A 21,033-nucleotide genomic window follows, 5' to 3' on the forward strand; every position below is an offset into this window, starting at 1 on the left:
GTGAACCACGCTGAACAGTTTGACATAAGACTTTTTTTTGTTGGTAATTTAATCGACTCATAATTGATGGTCCTACTTGAAATAGTCTAGAGTTTTGTCCTGTGGATGAATTTAAACATCTAACCACTCAATCGTATCTGGGCTACACTCAAAGTTGATCCATGTGGAACCAGCTTCATGGCTCCATGCAGACCAGTCAAGTTCCACACCAAACTGTGAAAAGCCTTTCTTTATGGTACAACAACTATTGGTGAAAAGTCTGTTTTTCTAAAATATCACTATATAGCAGAGCATAGTTTTAAGATTGAAAGTAGACAGGAGTATTTGGACATAGTCTTTTAAGACTTACACAACACACATTTTTTTTTGACTAGTTAAAGAATATAGTGCTGCCAGTTTGAAAACAAGAACCAGGTTTAATTTCATTTATTTTATTGTTTAGGTCATCCTAATTCAATTAAAATAATTAAATTACATTTTCTCCATAGAGGAAAGCATAACTAAAAGCAAAACTCATTCACACATTTCATTTAAAACATGAAGAAAAAAGAAAATCAATGTTCCTCCTAAAAACACTCAGTTCACAACGTCAAACAAATAATAACTGAAATTTAACACACTATACACAACTGAATCTTTAAATCTTTGAAGAACTGGTGCAACATGGGCCAGAACAAACACACACCGGTGCACTCATTTATGTTTATCCAGTCAGCTGAGCAGTCGTTCTGTCTTTCTGTTTTCGTTCTCTGGGGTTTCCCAACGGTCTCTCCAGGGGGCCGAGCGAGGGGCTGTGGTTAGATGAGGGTGGGTATCAGTGAGGCTGGTCACGATCATGGCTTTTCATTTTAAAAACCGAAGGTGTTCTCCCCGCTGTACGCCACGTATAAAAAGCCGTCCTCGTCCTTCTCTTTCTCGTATAGCTGGCCCATAGTGATGCTGAAACAGAGCCAAGACACAGAGTTACTGGCTGGTCAAAGTAAAGCTGGTGATGTCCAATACTTTTCTTTCTGTCAAAATAGCGATTAATTTATCTATTTGTGTGTTTCACAGCCTGATGTATTGTATTCTTCTGAGCCATAAGGGTGCCAACACACTGCACACCAGCGCGGCGCGAATAGGGCGGCGCGGCCGCCGCAGGAGTTGAAAATATTGAACTTTTTGCCACCGGCCGCGCCGCGATAACAAATCAGCGTTGAGCTCCTCCCGACGTCACTCACTTCGGGACGACGGACAGAGGAAATTAAGATGGATGAAAACATAATAGTCACAGTTTGCTCCCATAAGTTATGTGAATAGCCTGTGTCTGTTGCCTGCTGTGTGCAGCTATCAGTTTTGCTTTATGAACCAAGTTAGCACCGGTTAGCTTGGGTAAAGCACCATCAGCACAGGAGACTGGTGCTCTCAGCACCGGTTAGCACCAGCGCCAGCATGTCCCCAGAGTAGGAGAAGGCAACTCTGGTCGGGCGGCCGGCGGCGGACACAATATGACCCAATATGATCACGCGGCGCGGAACCTGCGATTCGCGCGGCCGACCGCCGCGCCGCGGAGTGCAGTGTGTTCGTACTTTAACACTCCATTATAAACACATCAGTGAGAAACACTGTTGCACTGGGTGACATGTACAGTTATCAAAATTAATGGAATGACAATTTTACTTAATCCCTCATACATCGTCTTGCGGCCTCCAATACTCACTAAAGCACCAAATGTGGATTAATCCGCCCGCTGAAAATAGTTCCCAGCAAGTACACTATTTCCTCCCTGAAACTATATATTTTTGAGGTTCTTCATGATGGCATCAGATGTGCTCCTCTACCTTGTGAGCTTCTCTCTGTGGGTGAGCTGAGAATACAGGCGGAGTAATGAACGAGAGCAGTGTTGGGTGTTAACTGCTGCTCAAGCTGTTCCCTCTTGGTGCTGTCCGCAGTGTTTTAACAGCCTAAATATAAAGAGCTTACAAGACATTCACTTATGTGGAATTTGTTTCTCAATATCATAGTTTAGTTAATATTCAAACTGTCACAGTGTTCCTTTTGATAAAAGCCATACATATGATTTGACTGTAGTTTAATCTGAACTACCTTCTATGACCATGTAGGTATTTGTCCTGTGGTGACGGCAGATCATTACAGAGCCATGTACAGGCAGGAATATAAGGCTTCTCCCTTGGTCCCGCTATTCAAACTGGTAACATGCTACAGCTGCAAAGATGATTCAATTATTAACCAAAAGAAAATACAGCAAGCAGCAGCCATTTGCTGGTTCAAGCTCTCAAACGTGCAGAATCACAGCTTTTCTTTGTCAAATATGGACAGGGCTTAGGACTGGTATTTGGACTGACTTAGAAATGTGTAGACTTCATTTTGGGCTCTGCCAAGTTGTGATACACTTTTTGACATTTTATTTTTAATCTGGTGTAACAGTTTCTTTGTAGTTTTTTTTTGCCACCATTGCTTTATTTTATCATCGATTAATCTACAGATAATTTTCTCAAGTTTGTTGATGTTGAGGACGTGACGTTACACAAACTGCAAAGTCATGTAATCACTGCAAACATGGCCTACAAAAGTACCGAAGTATATTCCCTATGACCTGTTACAAACAAAACCACTGTAATGTCCTGTCCTTGAACTGACCTGGACTGAGGCACCGTCTTGTCCACAAACAGGAAGATGGCCTTCTCTGAGGGCAGCTGGATGCGTTTCCTGATTATCCACATGAACTGGGCCACTGTGATGTCAGAGGGGACCAGGTACTTCCTCTTGTCAATGTCAACAATCTGTGATCCGGACACTTTCTCCACAATCACCTGACCAACACACACACACACACACACACACACACACACACACACACACACACACACACACACACACACACACACACACACACACACACACACACACACACACACACACACACACACACACACACACACACACACACACACACACACACACACACACACACACACACACACACACACACACACACACACACTAAGCAACATATAAATAAAAAGACATTCTGTAAAGTTGTTATATCACAGAAACTTAACTCACCGGGACCCTGTCAGGGTATTTGTTGCGGATTTTGGCCGACTCTATGCATCGATGTTCTGATGGTCAAAAAAACAACATTTGTGTTAATTATGTGACGTGGTTGTCAGGCAATACTTCCTTTTCTCTACAGATACAAGATGTAACCAGTGACGAGACAAGGGTCGATATTTGACGGGCGAGTGGGAGACACAGGCAGCTGCTGAGGATTAAAACTCACTAAAACCAGATGAACACCCATTAATCCAGACACTTACCAGAACTTCAGATTTGAAAGTGTATTTATTAAGCTGTTGGAGCCAATATGGATGTTTTCTTTGCCTCTACACTGCATTCCTGCTAAAACCATTATTAACAGCAAGATTATCTCGTTATTATTTACTCAAAAGTGAATTAATTACTTTAGTCAACATAGTTTTTTGTAATTAGTTTATATTTTCAATGGGTTACTCTGTTGTTCTTTGTTTTCAACAATGTATTCAATCACTATAAAAGGCTTTATAAAAACTTACTAAAAGTATAGATTTTGAGGCCTCACTTGAAGCTCTAGTCACCTGTAGGCTAACAATAAATTCCAGCTAAATGACAGTAAACATTTCTGACACCTGATAAGCGTCTCCTAATCCAAATTTTGACAGTGTCTGAAATTAAACCGTTCCATTTAAGTTAAACGTTTTTTTAAACCATATATAGTAAATGATTATATATTTTTTTTAAATCAGTTGATTGTATACTCATAACAATATTTATTTTAAGACTATATTACTGCTGATAAAAAAATAAGTCAATTGACCCGAAACAAAATCAATACATTAGTCAATAGGGGAAATATTTATAAACGTTCTGTACTAGTACATACTTCATCAAATTAGTGTGACATGAGACTGGGATGCAGCTGCTGCCTTTATGAGGGACATCCTTCTCTTCACAGGAAGCAAAGGGGTTTCTGGGTAATGTAGTCTTAACACTGTCACCAACAACAACACTGAGGCGAAAAGAGGCCAACTGGGTCATATACCTATTTGTTTTACACGTTTGGCGTTTGAAAATGCAGGACCTTTTAAAACCCAAATTATTTCTCCACAGCAACTTGAAAACTGTTCTGACAAATATGAATAGGAATCCTTTTACAAAGTATGCAACACTGGTTGCTATCATCAGCTAACCTTTCAATAGGAAATTTAAATTTAGACTATAACTCAGCGGATCGAATAATGTGACAAGTTAAAATACCATGTGTTGGCTTCAAATTCATGAATGTAAAATGATGTTTGCTTCCTCCTTCTCATTAATTTGATCATAAAAACATTTGTTTACATTATGACTAGGCCCTTTGGCTGTTTTGAAGAGTGACTTTGTCTTCCGTTATCCAGGCAAGGCCATTTCCTTTTATTGAGGAATTTGCCGTTTTAGTGATAACAATTAGTAGATGTATTGGCGAAAAAAAAAAATCTGAATTTGCAGCCACAGAATCAATCATTAAAAAGGCAAACTGACGTTATGTAAAAACCAGCCTGCAGGCCTGAAGCTGTTCTGCCAAAACAACTTTAGTTTCGCCGTGGTAACGCCTGACAGGCCTGCAGGTTATGGCAGGTGGAGAACAGGAAATATATAATGTTTAACTACATACACGGACAGATCACAGCGTCTTAATCCAGCCGCTAAGAGCGAATCGATGCACTAATACAAGGCTTAGAAGCTGTAGTGTCAATATCCACCATTAGCCTGAAAGGTGCATCGTCAGGGTGGCAGTAAGAACAAAGACACGGCGATCTGTTCATCTACAGCGTATCTACACGTCAAATGTAACGTGGATACTAGATAACTGGCTTTTAAATGAACTGACATTAATTTGTACAGCTTTTTAGTATCTCTGTGAGTCCTGTCGATGCTGCTAGCTTAAAAACCAAAGCCTCCTATCTATACAAAAGCCTGAAGGACAGGCCAGTTTGTGAAACACCTAATTCAATGTGCCATTTTTAAAACATTAAACACATGTTTAATAATCCCGTGTGCCCTAAAACAATACTTTCACATGAAATATGAAAACTGCGTAGACATATTTTCATCATCAAAATAACACCTCCCTCCCTCCTCCCTTACCCAAGGAGTGATCCTCTTTGAACATCCATTTCATCTTTGCCGTTTCCGGGCTTCTTTTCGCTCGATACAGCAGATTATACACGCGACTCTGGTTTAATCAAAGGGTGGAAATATCTTTCTTTGAGATATCCTCTCAACTGTGGGCCTTCAGTGAATGTAGAAACGGTACAGCTGCCTTCAATACCTAGGCAAAACAACAAACAACAATCTCCACTTCACCATCAGCCAAACGATAGCACTGCCCCGCCGATGACGTCTGTGCCGGACTGTTCCACTCCACCGCACAAAAAAGGGGTGGGCGGCAGGAAAATAGTGAGACGCTATGACTTTTCAAACATTTACATGACTAAAAATCCAAAGGATTAAGTACATTAATATTTTATGTTTCAATTTGTTGTTTAAATTTAAATGTAACAGTGGTTGCGTGCAATTGTCATGGCAACATTTCAACACGCTTCCCCTTTCAGTAATAGTTGGTCCTACCTGCTGTTCCTCGCTCTGTGAAGAACATAAACATAACCATATCCTACTGAACATTTACACGAGAACAGCAATTTAGTAGGCTACATTAATATGGTACTTTTAATTTACTTTTACTGATACTTTATACTTTTACTCCACTACATTCCAGAGGGAAATATTGTACTTTATACTACATGTAGGCTATTAAACATCTATACTTTGCAAATTCAGATTATTGTAACCAACAAGTAAATGATGATGTCCCATTATAGATTATGATACAACTTTATTGATCACAATGGAGAAATTTACAAGCTACAACAGGTCAACTATTTAAAGTTTTGTATTAGCTCCACCTTTACCAGCTGCAACAGTAAAGTCAACAAATGAATACATCACTAATTATAATAGTATATTGTTCTACATAAGGAGTAGCCTACTTTTACTTTAAACCAGTGTTTTTTGTTTTTTTGAGTTTGTGTTTTTTATATTAAGATCACGGCATAGCTGGACAAGAGTTCTTCTGCTTCGTTCCTCTCACTGCATTTAAATGCATTCATTATATTACAGAGAAATAGGTCTCGTTAAAGAAAAAGAGCACCAAGCCCAACCCAGAGGACCCAGCATAAATGTTTTTATTTTAAATTAATATTTTTATGGAAAATCCACGTGTCTTTCTTCAATAGCTTCTCCAAATTATTTGTTCACACAAATTCCTCATATTTAGCCTCTTAATTTTCCTCTCAGAGTGCACCAGATTCATGCATTTCACTTTAAAAAGGTGAAAATAAAATTCCCGGGGGGGCATACCCCCGACCCCCCTAGGAGGCTCTGGTTCTCCACTGGCTACTATTTTCCTCCATCAGGACATTGGAGGCACTAGCGAAAAAACACTGGGTGTGTGAATGACATTTCAAGTCTGTCTGCCTATCTTTCTCACTCCGCTGCACACTCAGTCACTACTATCCATGCTTAAAGGAAGCAGGATTAAAACACTGGATTAAGATGTTAAAATGTATTAAAAAATGTGTTTAAAAACGGACAAAAATGTTTAGAATGTTTCAAAAATATGTTTAAATTGGTAAAATAATTAAAAGATCTTGCACCCCCTTTGGACAAAAGCGGTAGTGTTTCTACTAAGCCAGCTGTTGTTCCTGGGGGAGGGTACCCATGACAAAGACAGTAAGAAAAACAATATGAAAATAGCATTCTTTACACTGATGGTCCGGTTTGCTGTTACATGTCATTTAGAATCATCAGAGGAAAACTGAGACTGTTTCAGAAATATTTAAAAGTTCCTTTAAGTAATATGACTTTTTCTCCCTGCATTATTTGTAATCTTGTTGTCTTGATGTGGGTCCCTGTGTCAGAATCTAGTTGTAATACCTTTATTGTTGTAGCACATTGTGCCAACATGATGCATGGTTCTAATACATTTGTGTTACATTAAATTTGCCTTAATAAAATCCTTATTCCAGAATAGGAGTGCTGGTTGGTTATTGGATCTTTGTATTTACTGTACTGTACCTAATCAGAACGTGGAGGTGACAGGGTATATGTACACAACAAGCAATGTGTGGTAGGGGTTAAACAGGGGCCTAACAATAAAATATTACCCTGGGGCCCCTAAGCAGGTTAATCCGTCCATGAACCTGGCAAAGCAGGCATTATTCACTTCATGCCAAGTGGTAACTTGACCAATTGCAATTGTATTAGGGAATTTGCACCATTGAAATATAACTACAACTAAGCCGGTTCAGTACTACAGCATTTTGACATACATATTTATGTGGCTGTGTGTTGCACAGGAGCCCTTTGTCAAAGTCCAGATAGCCTTTTCTGCTGTTTGTTTTACATTCTGCTCACATGAATATGATGCATATTCCAAGATAGTTGTATTCAATTAAATTACCACAAACAAAAAATATAAAAAGTAGTGGTTGCACTGATTTAATGGGAATTTAGAGGTGACAAAGTACATGCACGTTGCACTGAAGGCGGTTAAAACAGAGAAACACAAAATAATTACATTGGAGAAGCTGCATCCATGGATGGCATGACATTTGTAATTGACTGAAAAGATTCTTTCTTTATCAGAATTGTTGCTGAATTTGACAAATTGTTGTTTTGAGTTTGTTTATTAGGATAAACCCCCGGAGCTGAACCATCTCTCTTATTGTCAATGAAAAAGTGTTTGATCACTGATAAATACACATTGTATTTATATGTCCCAAAATCAGAAATCATACAATGTAGCTACAGGATATTACACCTTCCAGCATCACCCTATGGGTGAGTGGCCATATGTACATGAATATACAAAAATAACCACAGTGAATACTTTACTTAGATTCTTAGTCTGGTAGTTTGTATGCCAACGGAAAATATATGTCAAGTCATTATTATCTAAATTACTTTATTTCAGCTTCAGTAAACAGTAATCATTTATAAAATCCCATATTTGGGCATCAAAGTGATCTCATAACATGTATGAAATGGGTTCAAAAGAATAAATAGCAGGTCCTATTTTCTGCAGTCTGGTTTGCCAATACTGTCATGGTCGGGCTGAGCCGTGATCTGATTGTCCGGAGGCAGTGGTTTGCCCAGGTGGTGTCCTGTGGTGAGGCCGTAGGGCTGAGACTCTCGCTCCTCCCTCACCTTGGGCCACATCACGAAGCCGCCCTGGAAGCTGAGGTCGAACAGCTCACAGGGGGCAAAGGTCAAAGGCTTCTCTGCCAGCAGTCCTTTTAGTCGGGCTCGCCACCCGCCCAGCATGGCAGTTCGCACGGGGGCAGGACAGTGAGCCGGACCCCAGAATATCTGAGGAGCAAGAACCTGAAATCCACAGAAGTGCAGAGTCCCGTTCTGACGAAAATTGGAGACAAAAAAGAAAATGAACAACAATCTTTATTAGATAGTTCACAGTGGAGACAAAAAACATGAGGAGGGAGAGGGGTATGACATGCAACAGTTACGGTACACAGTATGCACTATAAATCCCTGCAGTATAACGGAACTTCTGAACCTTATTGTCCGTTTATCAGTTTAGTAAAAAGAATAAAAACTATAGATTCTTAAACTATTAAACCACTTAAAGAACAATATGTCATGCAACTTCTCAGCTCAGCCTTTCCAGACAGCATCAGGTTGGTTAACACTCTCTGCTTATAAAGATCACCTTAAAATCCATTTTACAGAATAAGATTTTTTTTTCATTCATTATATTATATAATATGAGAGCTTTTGCATGGCTAATCTCTGTAGTTGTGTTAATTTTCTTTCTTTAAGAATGCTTGTTAAATAAATATTTCTCCATGTGTTGTTTTAAATACTGTAGTGTATAAAAGAAGGACAGGGAACAAATGGCTTCTTCTTAATTCCATATGTGAATGCATATGTGAATATGCATCTGTGTCACCCACCTGCAGAGGCCACAGTGTGACGTTGATGTCTCCGTTGACCCCATCGGGCCTGAACATCGACTGTGAAGCTCCAGTAGTGAAGGACAACATGGCTTTCTTATCCTTTAAGGAAACACAAAAAATACACTGTATTTCCAGTTGAACATAAATGTTGAGTGCTAAATAAGTTAGTGACTGCTAGGGACAGTCGTTTCACTACACTGCCCCCTCCATGCAGAATGCAGCAACTACCTAAGCTGAAGTTTGGAAAGAGGGTTTGTAGTTTTGAGTAATTTCCACATTTCCTCCTTTAATAACAAAGCATAATAGCATGTTCAATTATAATAAATGAGTTATTTCTTGATACGTTAAAGACATGTATTGACCTTGAATATACCGTTATTGTACATCTTTTCCAGGGAGAAAGCGAATCCTTGAGTCAGAACTCTGTCCATCCAGCCCTTCATGATGGCCGGCACACTGAACCAGTACAAAGGAAACTGCGAGACAGAACATGTTACTCTGATATTTTTTGTTTTTGTTTATATATTTCATAAAATTACTTTATAAATCCAGAACTCAAGCCCAACTTGTTGAGGAAAAAGAAAAAAATATAAATTCTTTAAAATGTTATGTTGTAAGGAATGTATGTTCCTGTGTAAAATACCAACAGTTCAACCCGATTGCAGATTTTCTCTGCCTTCACAGACTTCAAGGATGTTTTCTCTGTTCCAAAGATGGCCACACATTTTTGTTGAGTGCAAGCTGCTGTCTCATTAAAGTCTCATTATAGTAGTACAAAAGTGCTGTGCTGTGCAGAGCTACTCAAAATTGTCCGTATCTAGTGGCCCTCTTAACTAAGAAACAAGTGTCTAATTGGTTGTTGGTCAGCTGAGGCTCAAATGTCTGGATAACACAGTTGTCTCTCAGCTCTGTATGAAATAACTTGACTTTGGTGATGTATCCGATGTTTCTTTCTGGAAGTCTCCTTAACAGATGCAAATTAGCTTAAAGCTATAATCTGGTATAGTGCATCAAATGGCAACATTTATGTTCTAACTGTACATTGTCCCTTTTAAATAAAGATTTTAAATAAAATAAAAAAATAACAGCAAACAGGACAAACTAACAACATGCGTGACTTCTGACCTGGAAGATGATGAGCTCGGCCTCCTCGACTTTGCGCTGCTCGGCCACGATGTCATCACTGAGGCGTCCCTCCATCCAGGCGTGCATCGTCTCTTCTCCATACTGGAAAAGCTCTGGTTTCTTCAGGTCACCTGAACACAACACAATAGAACTCTGTCAGAACTTAAAGGTGCAACACTGATGATATTCTGTATTTTGCTTTTTGTCAAAAAACCCTTTCAAAACACCAAAACTAACAGTGCATATAATCATCTAACAAGTATTACGGTATGTGTTTCATCAGTGTATGTGTAGTATCACCGTTGCACAAGCTTATGCTCCTTCATCACCATTAACACAGTGTTGTTTATTTTGACTCAATCCCACAAACATCCTCCTGCTGCCTGAAATAGAGGACCTGGGACCACATGTGGATTCATCCACCGCAGGAAACAGTTCCCAACAAATGTAGCCTACTAATTCCTCCTGTTTGTTTGATAAAAACGACAGTGAGCAGCTGTTTGAGGAAATGATTGAACTTGTGTGTTTGTGAGATGTTCCTAACGATTTTCGATTTTTGAAGCAACCAATGTGCATGGAGCTGAGAGTCGCAGACAGGAAGTTTGAGAGATGGACAAAACATTGATTTGTTTTGGGTCTTTTCACAGGACTTTACACCACCAGCCTTTTCCATTAATCTATTAATACAGTCATTAGACAAAGAGAAAGAGGTCACCAATGATGTCGTCCTGCGTGGAGTTGGCTTGAAAGTTCATGGCGTACAGGTCGGAGACGAGGACCCTATAGTCCTGCTCGGCCAGCTCCTGCAATGCCACATCACGCACCGCCGCGTTGAACGAGCCAGGACTCTGGTGTGCATACACGATAAGGGCCGTCTTCTGAGCTATGCCACACACACACACACACACACACACACACACACACACACACACACACACAGTACAGTACAGTACAGTACAAGGTATAAGTAATCATTTCGGCAGTTCCAAAAGTTAAAAAAAATTCTGATGAACTTACAAAATCTCTAACAATGGGTCTTTTACATAATATCATTAATCATTAATAGCAAACGATTAAATCTTTAGTTCCAAATGTCATTAATCAAGTGGAGTGTTTTTTACAACAATCCATCACGTCTGCAGTTGTAGATGTAAATACAATAAGAACATACTGAGAATTGTGTCAGGAAAGAATCATTATCAATTCTATACCTTAAACCTTAAACTGTTTACTTTTGCTCTAGATTCCAGATGATAAAAAACAGAAAGATTTCACACAACCTGAAAGCTGAACAGTTGTTGTGTCTTATCAGAGGGTGGCACCATTAAACACTTTTTTTTAACCTCTGTTCTCTAAAGGCCATATTTGATTCCTGAGAAGGAACAGCCACTTGTGGCATCTTTTTAAGGAGAAAACCTGCTCTGGTATCTCCAAATGAGCCTACCGGTCTGCAGAAAAGGAAAAACAAGATGCCTGGCATTCCCCTGACATGATCTGTGGTATGATCTTACTACAGCAGCAGGAATAACAGTGTCTCTTTGTGGATGCTTCACGTGACACACAGCAGACAACTATGTACAAAGAGCTGTGAAACAAGTCTGATGAGGAGTTATTGCTGTTCTGCAGCTGAAGTGATTTCAAACACATTATCTTATCGATAGTCCAACTTAGACTGTGAGCCAGAATATTTTGTGATATGTTATACTATGTTTATTATTTGTTTAGACTATTCAAAAAAATATATTTTATACTGTATTGCTGCACTATAGCCTACCATATAATGTTCTAGATGCCATCTGATATTACCGTTTTATAACATTGTATATTATATTACATTTCTTTATTAACACAGAAAAACAATACATTTTATTACCTTTACATGTATTATATTTTGCATACTTTGCCGGTGCTAATCGCAAAAAAAACATGTTGTTTTTTAACCTCATACCATTTTAATGATTTTAGTCTTGTAGATTAACAGTAATTTTTCTAATTCAATTTACATGTACTATCTGTTTATATTATTATATCAAGGTTCAAGGAATCTTTATTATCCCCGAGGGGCAATTTGTTACAGCCAGCAGTAAAAAAGAACCAGCAAACACATAACAGATAAGACAACAAATAACACAAAACAGATCACAGTTACATGTGGTCATTGACCAGTCTGATTGCAGTAGGAATACATGATCCTAAATCTAGAAATGACTGAATACACTGTCGTAACAAAGGTGATTGGTTTCTTATGCGTGTAGTTTTTATAGCCCTATAGGCTTTCAACACAGATTGATTAAAAAACAAAAAACAATCAGAAAATAAACTGAAAGAAAGAAATGGTTATAGCCTACTTAAAGCTGTACAAATCTATTGGTATTTGTTTGGGGACTACAATGGCTACAAAACTGTCCTGACTTTGGTTTGTGGCAGAGAGAGAGAGAGAGAGAGAGAGAGAGTGATTTATAGGAAGTAAAAACAGTAGAGCAGTGGAGTGGAGTCTTACCCATGCTGTGTAGTCTGCTGGATCTGGCTGCTGTGTGGACCTGGTTGCTGCCGGCTCCGTGGCTCTTATAGACCCTGGGGCTTTCTTTGCGTGAGAAACATGTTAGATCCGATATCAGATGGAACAATTGTGTCTAGAAAGTCACAACTGGAGGAAGGGAAAAAAAAGTCTGCTGTCAAACTGCAGGACCGGTTTAGTTCAATGTTTTGAAAGGGAGGAGTGTGTGTGTGTGTGTGTGTGTGTGTGTGTGTGTGTGTGTGTGTGTGTGTGTGTGTGTGTGTGTGGTGTGGTAGAGTGGTTACATTTTGTCTGGAAAAGAATGTTTGGGTCACTTTCAAGTCATTATCCGACAGGGTCATGAGGCTTAAACACTTTAATCCGACTTAATTTCACCTCGTCGGGTTAGTAAAGTATGAACTGTTCAGTCTAGTCCTCGAGTCTTATGTCTCCTGTCAACAATTTCTCCCCCAAACAAGCTTTTATAAATGACTGGGTTTTCAGAGCAGGCGAGAAAATGTTTCACACACTTTACAGGGGATTATTTATTGTAATATATTGTAAGGTATTCGAGGAGTAAATTGAGACAGATGAAATCTTTCTGATATATTTATGTCTCAATGGCAACTATTTACAATAACTCACAAGTATCCAACCAGTAGGCCTATCTAACATATCCTGACCCGTGTTTCCATGGTAACCATTAGCTCAGTTTTTCTGCAGAACAGAGCTGAATGCTATCAGCCAAGTTTTTTTTTTCCTAATTCCTAGAAGTCCTAATTTACCCTGGATTCATGGCAAATTAATCAAAACCTGGACGGCTATATTCAACAGTTGTATCGAGACGTTGAATCTCGAGTCGGACTCTATCGTCTTTCTGTGTTTTTTTATTGGGGGAATATTGACAATGTTAAATAGGAGCGAATCTAAGGGGGGGCGTCCTTAGCTCAGTTGGTAGGGCGTCCCCCCCATGGGCCTTGGCCAGCAGTGGACCCGGGTTCGATTCCAGCCCGCGGTCATTCTCTGCATGTCACTCCCCTGTCTTCCCCATTTCAACTCTGTCTCTACACTATCAATAAAGCATAAAAATGCAAAAAAAAATATCTTAAAAAATAATAGGAGCGAATCTGAAACACTTTAGGTGTCTTCTTATATGCAGCATGTGCGTGTTTGATGGCACAAAGGTCATTATTAAAAAAAAATCCCAGTTAATTCAACACTGTATCTTATTTGTTTCACAAAGAACCAAATTAAAATATGTGTCCATACTGCAGCGGACGTGCTTGGAGTCACCCTGAGGCAGAGCAATCCTGCAGTGGATCAGAGACGCCCTCAGTGCGATGACGCCCGATGGGTTGGAATGTGACAGGAATGTTACCCGAACACTTTCTGTCACCTGCTGATCACCTGAATGCCTCAGATTATCTGCCTGAAGGGAAATATTTGAAGTACCTAAAATGGTCTAGGGCGATGGTGCAGCCGGCCAGTCACACACCTATACAGCTATTAAAAAATACTGCACATTTAAAATACTACTTAAAGCTGGGGAGAAGGATTTGGGGAGAAAATGGCAGTTGGGATAGAAATTTGAATCCAAATACCTCAACCGCTTCACTTGTTCTCTTTGGTCCCTCCCCTATGGTCCCTCCCTGACACGCTCTTCACCAGCAAAGTCATGCCAAAGTGAATGGAGAGTCCCAACAGCCAATAAGAACAGAGAATTGGAGCCTTGCTCTGATTGTTCAAAGTGTCAGCTCATGTTAACTTTGACCAATCAGAAATCATATACCCCAGCTTTAAGAAAAACTAAATATCAAAAGTAAAATCTTATATTGCTGTAGGCTGTCATCAGATAGTATGAGTGATTAGTAATACTCATAAGCAGCATTTCACTGTTGTAGCTGCTCAAAGTGGAGCTAGTTTTTACAGTAAGCTAGTTTAGTCCCGGGACCTACGGTTCGGGCCCCTTCAAAGGGTCAACAGATCATTCTTAGGGGTTGTGAGATAAGTTGTGGGTTGTGCAGGGTGTGTTCGAGTTGACAAGGGAAAGGACCCAAAATACAACCAGGCACACAGGAACATTTCAGTGATTTGAATGGTAAGAAGAAAACACAAGTTTGAGGACAAAGTCTGGAAAGTTACTGAGAAATGCATGAGCCCTGGGGGAATCTGATGGAGACAGGGAGACAGAGTGAAATTAAAAAACACTGAGGCATTTGTTATTACAATGGGAGGTAACACCGTGCATAGACTGTATATAAAAGATAAAAACTAAATTTAAAAACTAACCAATGTACTGGAATACACACAGGTGGGAACTCAGTACTACAGAGTCTGAAGCTCCCATGTCCTGAGTACAAGGGAATGCAAATGCTGCAGCTCGGGAAGTTATGCACGGATATAGTATTACTGAGCAAAGCGGCAAATACAGGACCTTTCATCAGTGGGTGGGTCATATGCTCAATCACTATTGTTTTAACTCACTATTTGTTAGGAACTTAACAGACAATTAACTAGATGGTAATCCTTCGGATTACAACTTTAAAGCACTGCTGTGTGCAGCCAGGCATAGAGACTTAGGCCTACTCTTGGTCTTGTTTAACTCACAAATGATGGCTTTGACATGCTTGTTTCCTGTTGTCACCTGCACCAATATAAAAGCAGTTGCACTGATATGGAAAAGGACTTGACAAATAATGTGTAGTAAAAACTGTTTTTCCATGGGACTGATTGTGAACTTGTGTGTCCTTCCTTCCTGTTTCCAGTTCATGCACCTCGGCTGTGACAGTTTTGTTTTTCCGATCGCCCTGCAGGCCCAGCTGCTAATCCAGACGTGCAGCCGGTCTGCGAGACACGCTGGAAGGATTAAGACAAATTCCCCGGGACACAGCAGAAAGTCTGTTCCTATCGTGTCACTGGATCTCATTATTTCCCTCTAACATCATTAGCTTTTATTCAAAGTGAAAACTGTGCCGGCGTCGCACTCATTGTGTTTCTCAGAATCTTTGTCCCCCGTCGCAGGAAAATGTCTGGTTGGCAGCAGAGTGTAGAAAAAAGGAAATCACCCATTTACACATTCAATTGCAAATCATCACTAAATTACTACAGAAACTCCCTGGAGGTTTGCGGGTAATCATACAAATCATTTTCAATCAAGAGACTCTAAATCAAAAACAGATTCTCAATCTGTTTCAATTTAAAATAGAGACTAGTCCTCGAGTCAGATGGTTTGATATTTTCCTGCAAATTTACCAATCTAAAAGTCATTAACGTTCATGAAATATGGGTATTTGAGTCAGTCACACCAGAATTTCAAACAACAAACTTTTAAATCAATACATTTCAATGGAATCACAGCGACCAGTGGATTTAGTCGTGCATTTAATTAGCTGTGTATAAGCCCTGTATTTTTAACTTCTTTTTTTCTGAGAAATATATTTTTCTTGCTAAGCTGTAGGAAACCCATTCCCTTGTTAGTGACCAAGCTAATTTTTTCCATCTTCAATAATTAATAACCGTCTGAATATTCCCAGGCTCAATAACTATAGACAACCCTGCAATACAAACCTCTGTTAGACTTTTTTCTTGTTTAATTCTTAAACACTCTTGAGTGTTTTGAGTGTGACAAATCAGCCATAACTTTAGCTCTGGTTAGCAAAGGCAAGGGAACAAAACAGCACCATCTGTTGGAAAGAAAATGCCATTGGACCTTCATTAAAAGATACTTCAGACATCTTCAGTCCCTGCTAAAGCGATACTCTTATCCCAACATTTACTTTAATATATTCCCTCCTGTCCATATTATGGAAATCCTTTCCCAAAGTGAGTTTAACTTCAGAAAATAAACAGTTCTTTGTCTGCAGTCTGAGTTAGACAAGCAAAGTGTATATCTTTCAAAGCAATTTTTTTATGAGGGTCCCTCTCTTTTTGTTCAGCCGGAACAGTGAAATAGGTAACATAAAGAGGGATGCTTTTTATCCTGACCCATCATAAGACTGAATCTAATCAGTCATCACTCTTTTCATAATGATTTCCTATAATTGTGAACAACTTTGAGACACTTTAAGATTATTGGTTTAATAGCTGGGTTGGTTGCACTTCGGCTAATAGTTCAAAACAAGGAAATGAAAACATGACAAGGAAAGTTATTAAATAAAAATTCCCAACAGGAATTAAAGGTTGTTTCCAACCAACCAATGACGATTTAAAACAACCAAAACACCTTACATTTGACCATTATAAGTAATTACAGCCAATTGAAGTTATTCATATTCATAAGGTATCCTACCTCAGCACATTTTAAGAGATATACAATAAATGAATGGACAACACAAAATCATTACACCTACAATTGTCTTTTTAAACATAGATGCAACACTGACAACTGAAACAATGATATCAGTGTTGGTAATGGGAATTTCCTTCCTTTCATTTTGTTTCCAGCATAGACTTTTTATCTAAAAGACCATCTGCTTTTCCTCATAAGTATTGAAATATTAAAGTATTTTCAGGGAAAAACATGCTGCTGCTTAACATGTATATAGTATAATATCCAGTTAATATTAACTACAGAGAGACAGCTGATAAGGCCATTGCATCAGCTAGTGTTACTGAATTGCTTAATCATACGCTGACCTAACCGGTAAACACTTGGGAGAGTCAGTGAGCTAATTCTGTTCCTCTAAAAACAGGCAACACACATTTATACTGGAGGAGGAGGGGGAGGAGATTGCGGTGACATTGCATCACCCACCAGACCTGCATGAATTGTGTTTGTACCAAGAAGCACGTTGAGGAATGTCTGCTATGTGAGCTGAAGTGAGAGCGGATCAAGGTCCATGTAACTGTAATGTGACTTTTATTGTGTTGGGTACAGATTGGTTTTCAGTTGAAACATAGAGAAAGAGGTGTTCCTGGGCTTGGAAGTCGTGGGGGGACAAGCATGCAGGGTCCTGATGCATAGAGTGAAACAGATTTCAATTTGTAAGTACACTCCAATAAAAACACACAGGGAACTACAGTATGAACAAAGATATTAACAATTTAGAGCCCAACTCATTTTATAGCATATAGGGTAGTTTACCACATGTTCTCCACTAGATTGTGCATTAATCTAATGGAGGTGATCAAAACGTTAAAATTCTCATAGATATTACTGTGCGCTATCTTTGTCTAATCTTCACAAGCAGTAAAGGGAGTGATTTGTATTTCCCTGGATTTTGAAATGTGCATGTCTTATGTTATGGTGGAGGTTGTTGGGGTCTATTTGCAGCTAATGACCTACACATACGACTCACACAATCTGTCTGCATATTTGGGATAAAGCAAAAAGTTTTTATTTACAGATAATTATCAAAAAAAAAGACACTTGAACTGATTATCACTCAAAGATAAAAACAGAAACAGATAGATTAGTGAGAAATGAAAGAAAAAACAATTGACTTTTACAGATCATTGTTGACTTTATTTGGGAATAGTAGGTAGAATGTTCTGATGAATATATTTTATGTAACATAATATTATTGAAAAGTATCTGGTCGCTATCAAGGAAATATATGGGTTAATGCATTATTTGCAGCATTTTGTTTTCTTTACGTTTTCTCCAAACATTATCATGAAAAGCATGATGACCAATTTAATCACAGCATATTACACAAAAGCATCAAAAAATACTTAGTAATAACAATGTATATGACCTCTGCATACCTCTGACTACATTGTGTACTTCACTGTACGTGCCATTAAACTTTCTCTGCTCACATTAAAGGTGGAGGGATCAATAAGCAATTTAAAACCGTTGATGAATTCCTGTTGATAGAGGTAAAACACCACCAGTGATGCTGTTGATGTACCAGGAAAACTTACTTAACAGATGTGGGCATTTTGGAGAGCACGTTGACTGGGAATGTCCACAAAAATAAATGCTTCTTCACCTTGTCTGGATATTTAACAAAAAGTCCTGTGTCAAATAGCAAGCATGCAGAAGTTACTGCAGCTGGTTATAGGCTACTTGTGTTTGGACCAGAAGATGTTTGGGTTCCAGATGTGTGTCAGTGTCAATAAAACATGTGTGCTAGATAAAATAGAACTGTTTTTGTAATGTAAATCACGATAATAGTTGCATTTTTGGTATTTTCTACACCATCTTAATCTCCAACACTCACATTTACAAAGTGAATGAAAAGCATCACCACTTGACACATGACTGTGCTGACTGCTAACATACATAACAACATCACATTGTTAGCATGTTGATGTTCAACAGGCATTACAGTTTTTGCCTAATGCTTAAACACTAAAAGTGGTTGCAAGGCCCAAAGCATCACAACCTCTAACTTTGGTGACCATGCCCTAAACACAAGCACCAACCCTACAAACACAATAAGTGCTTTGCACTGTGTTTGAAATCCTCCAACACACTTCTTGCAAAACACTACACACTGTTTTTCACATAAGACACATTGTTAAAAAATGAAATCTCCTACAATCATTGGGAAAACACATCTATTTAAAATACAAAACACAACTAAAATTGGAAAAGCACACAGACTCACACACATAAAATATACAAAATAAAACTAATTGAATACCAATCAGTGTGAGCCTCAGTATTACAAATAGACCTCAGGTGAGCTAAGCTCCTTTGTGAGAAAGTAAGAGTCAGGGGAAGAGGACAAGAGAGAGCGATAGGAGGACGAGGACAAAGAAGGCAACAGACGGAGACAGGGTCACTATAGTGGACCATGTTATAGAATAGATCATGGCCTAACAATATAGGAGGCTGGTCTGAGATGCAGCCCAACAACACAATAGCTCCATAATTAGGACATTTAGACTGGATATCAGGAATATTTTCGCTGTTGCTTCTCAAAGGATGACATTGCATGTGATGTCGATGAGGCGATGTGGCCAGACGCAAATGGGAGGCGATATCCAAAGGATTCATAATCCACTTGCCCCATTCCTTACAACACTTTTTTTTTGTTTTACTGTAATTGTTTCAGAGTTCATAGTGACACACTGAATTGCTTGTTGAACTGCGATCCTACCTATATCTTGTGTTTTTTTCTGTTATTGGCCAACACCATGAAATTGCAATATAGACTTTTTTTCAGAAGCTTTTCTATATTTTTTTCATGTGTCTAATTGAAAATATAGTGGATCAATCTTTCCAAAAAATTCTGCAAGAAGTTGGATACAGCAAGGCGATATTTCCCCCGTTGCTTGGCAAGGGAGGACATTGCCTGTGACGTGGATGAGGTGATGTGGCCAGATGCCAACAGGAGACAGGATCCATAGCCTAAATGTCTTCCAATCATTCCCCTACAACACTATGTTTCGTAGAACATTCTAGTTGTACCATTTCTTGTGTGTCTTTGTGTTTTTTTTTTACTTTTGCAAAAACCTGAAATGGCAAAATAAAATAAAAAATCTGAAGCGTTTACATTTTGTTTTCATGTGTCTAGATCAACTGTAGTGGATAATTCTTTCACAAAAAAATCTGTATGAGACTTTAAAGTCAAAAACCATCCAAAGTACTGAATACAGCTGTGTTTTGCATAAAGCACATCTGTGTGTTGTTGCTGCTAAGAAAGAGTAATTCAAAAGGGCACGTGTGTATTGTTTTGATGCTAAAAACAATTTTGAAATGGGATTGTTAGGTTTTGTTTCAAGAGTTTCATTTTGCCGTATAAGTTAGAAGTTTATCTCCATGTGCTTTGTCTCATTCGGCCTGTGTGTTAAGTTTTGACACAGTGGGCCAAAGTCTGCAACATGTGTGTAAGCAATCGGCAAAAACTGTAATGTTGTCCATCTTCTTATCTTAATTAATGGATATTCATCTCTTATTTCACCTCATTACAGCATGATTTCGTCACTGTGGGAAATCCCCTCGGATACCCATCATTTAAACAAGCATGGCTTCCTGATGTGTAAGCGTAAAAAGACAGGTGAGATCATAACAGGAAGACATCAGTTGGGGAATGTGGTAGACATTACTTTCAATGCATCAGCATGTTAGCATGCTCATGTTAGCATTTAACTCATGGCTGCAGGTTTTAATCATGAATTAGTCACTAAACGCCTCAGTCCTTATTTATGTATATCGAATAGAATATATACAGTATATTATTCAGGATGTTTACACAAAGGTAGCCATTAAGAAATCAAATACACAGGTGCAGTTTCATTATCAGATGTAGTTCCAGATATACAGCCACACAACTTGTCATATAGAAGTGGCTTGAAATATTGAATATCTTTGTGCAGGGAGGGTGTGTCCATGCTTATTTGCCCAACACAAGGAAGTGAGAGACAAATTTGTTCATGAACAAGCCCTTTCTGTGTTTCTAAATACAG

At 38.8% G+C, this 21,033-nt stretch overlaps 2 protein-coding genes across 2 annotated transcripts; both read right to left on the bottom strand.

Moving 5' to 3' along the window:
• Positions 1-421: 421 nt before the first annotated feature.
• LOC307254764 (gamma-aminobutyric acid receptor-associated protein-like 2) lies at positions 422-5,397 on the bottom strand. Its single transcript, XM_080033260.1, has 4 exons — positions 5,167-5,397; positions 3,067-3,122; positions 2,641-2,813; positions 422-939 (listed from the first exon to the last, which is right to left on the bottom strand). The coding sequence occupies exons 1-4, from the start codon at positions 5,198-5,200 to the stop codon at positions 849-851; spliced, it is 354 nt and encodes a 117-aa protein (XP_079889386.1). The 5' UTR covers positions 5,201-5,397; the 3' UTR covers positions 422-848.
• Positions 5,398-7,553: 2,156 nt separating this feature from the next.
• Positions 7,554-12,799, bottom strand: nqo1 (NAD(P)H dehydrogenase, quinone 1). The gene is made up of 6 exons (XM_080053644.1): positions 12,679-12,799; positions 10,894-11,061; positions 10,179-10,309; positions 9,416-9,529; positions 9,051-9,152; positions 7,554-8,493 (listed from the first exon to the last, which is right to left on the bottom strand). The coding sequence occupies exons 1-6, from the start codon at positions 12,680-12,682 to the stop codon at positions 8,152-8,154; spliced, it is 861 nt and encodes a 286-aa protein (XP_079909770.1). The 5' UTR covers positions 12,683-12,799; the 3' UTR covers positions 7,554-8,151.
• Between the last annotated feature and the right edge of the window lie 8,234 nt (positions 12,800-21,033).

The sequence above is a fragment of the Ammodytes marinus genome, assembly GCF_949987685.1.
Source record: "Ammodytes marinus genome assembly, chromosome: 1".
Taxonomy (NCBI): domain Eukaryota; kingdom Metazoa; phylum Chordata; class Actinopteri; order Uranoscopiformes; family Ammodytidae; genus Ammodytes; species Ammodytes marinus.

Excerpts from the sequence above, each read along its gene's own strand:
- LOC307254764 (XM_080033260.1), bottom strand. The coding sequence starts at position 5,200 with ATGAAATGGATGTTCAAAGAGGATCACTCCTTGG. Across the intron at positions 3,123-5,166 it reads CAAAGAGGATCACTCCTTGG|AACATCGATGCATAGAGTCG; the intron begins GTAAGGGAGGAG and ends TTTGACCATCAG. Across the intron at positions 2,814-3,066 it reads AATACCCTGACAGGGTCCCG|GTGATTGTGGAGAAAGTGTC; the intron begins GTGAGTTAAGTT and ends TGTGTTGGTCAG.
- nqo1 (XM_080053644.1), bottom strand. Across the intron at positions 10,310-10,893 it reads CACGCAGGACGACATCATTG|GTGACCTGAAGAAACCAGAG; the intron begins GTGACCTCTTTC and ends TGTTGTGTTCAG. Across the intron at positions 8,494-9,050 it reads TCACACTGTGGCCTCTGCAG|AACGGGACTCTGCACTTCTG; the intron begins GTGGGTGACACA and ends AATTTTCGTCAG.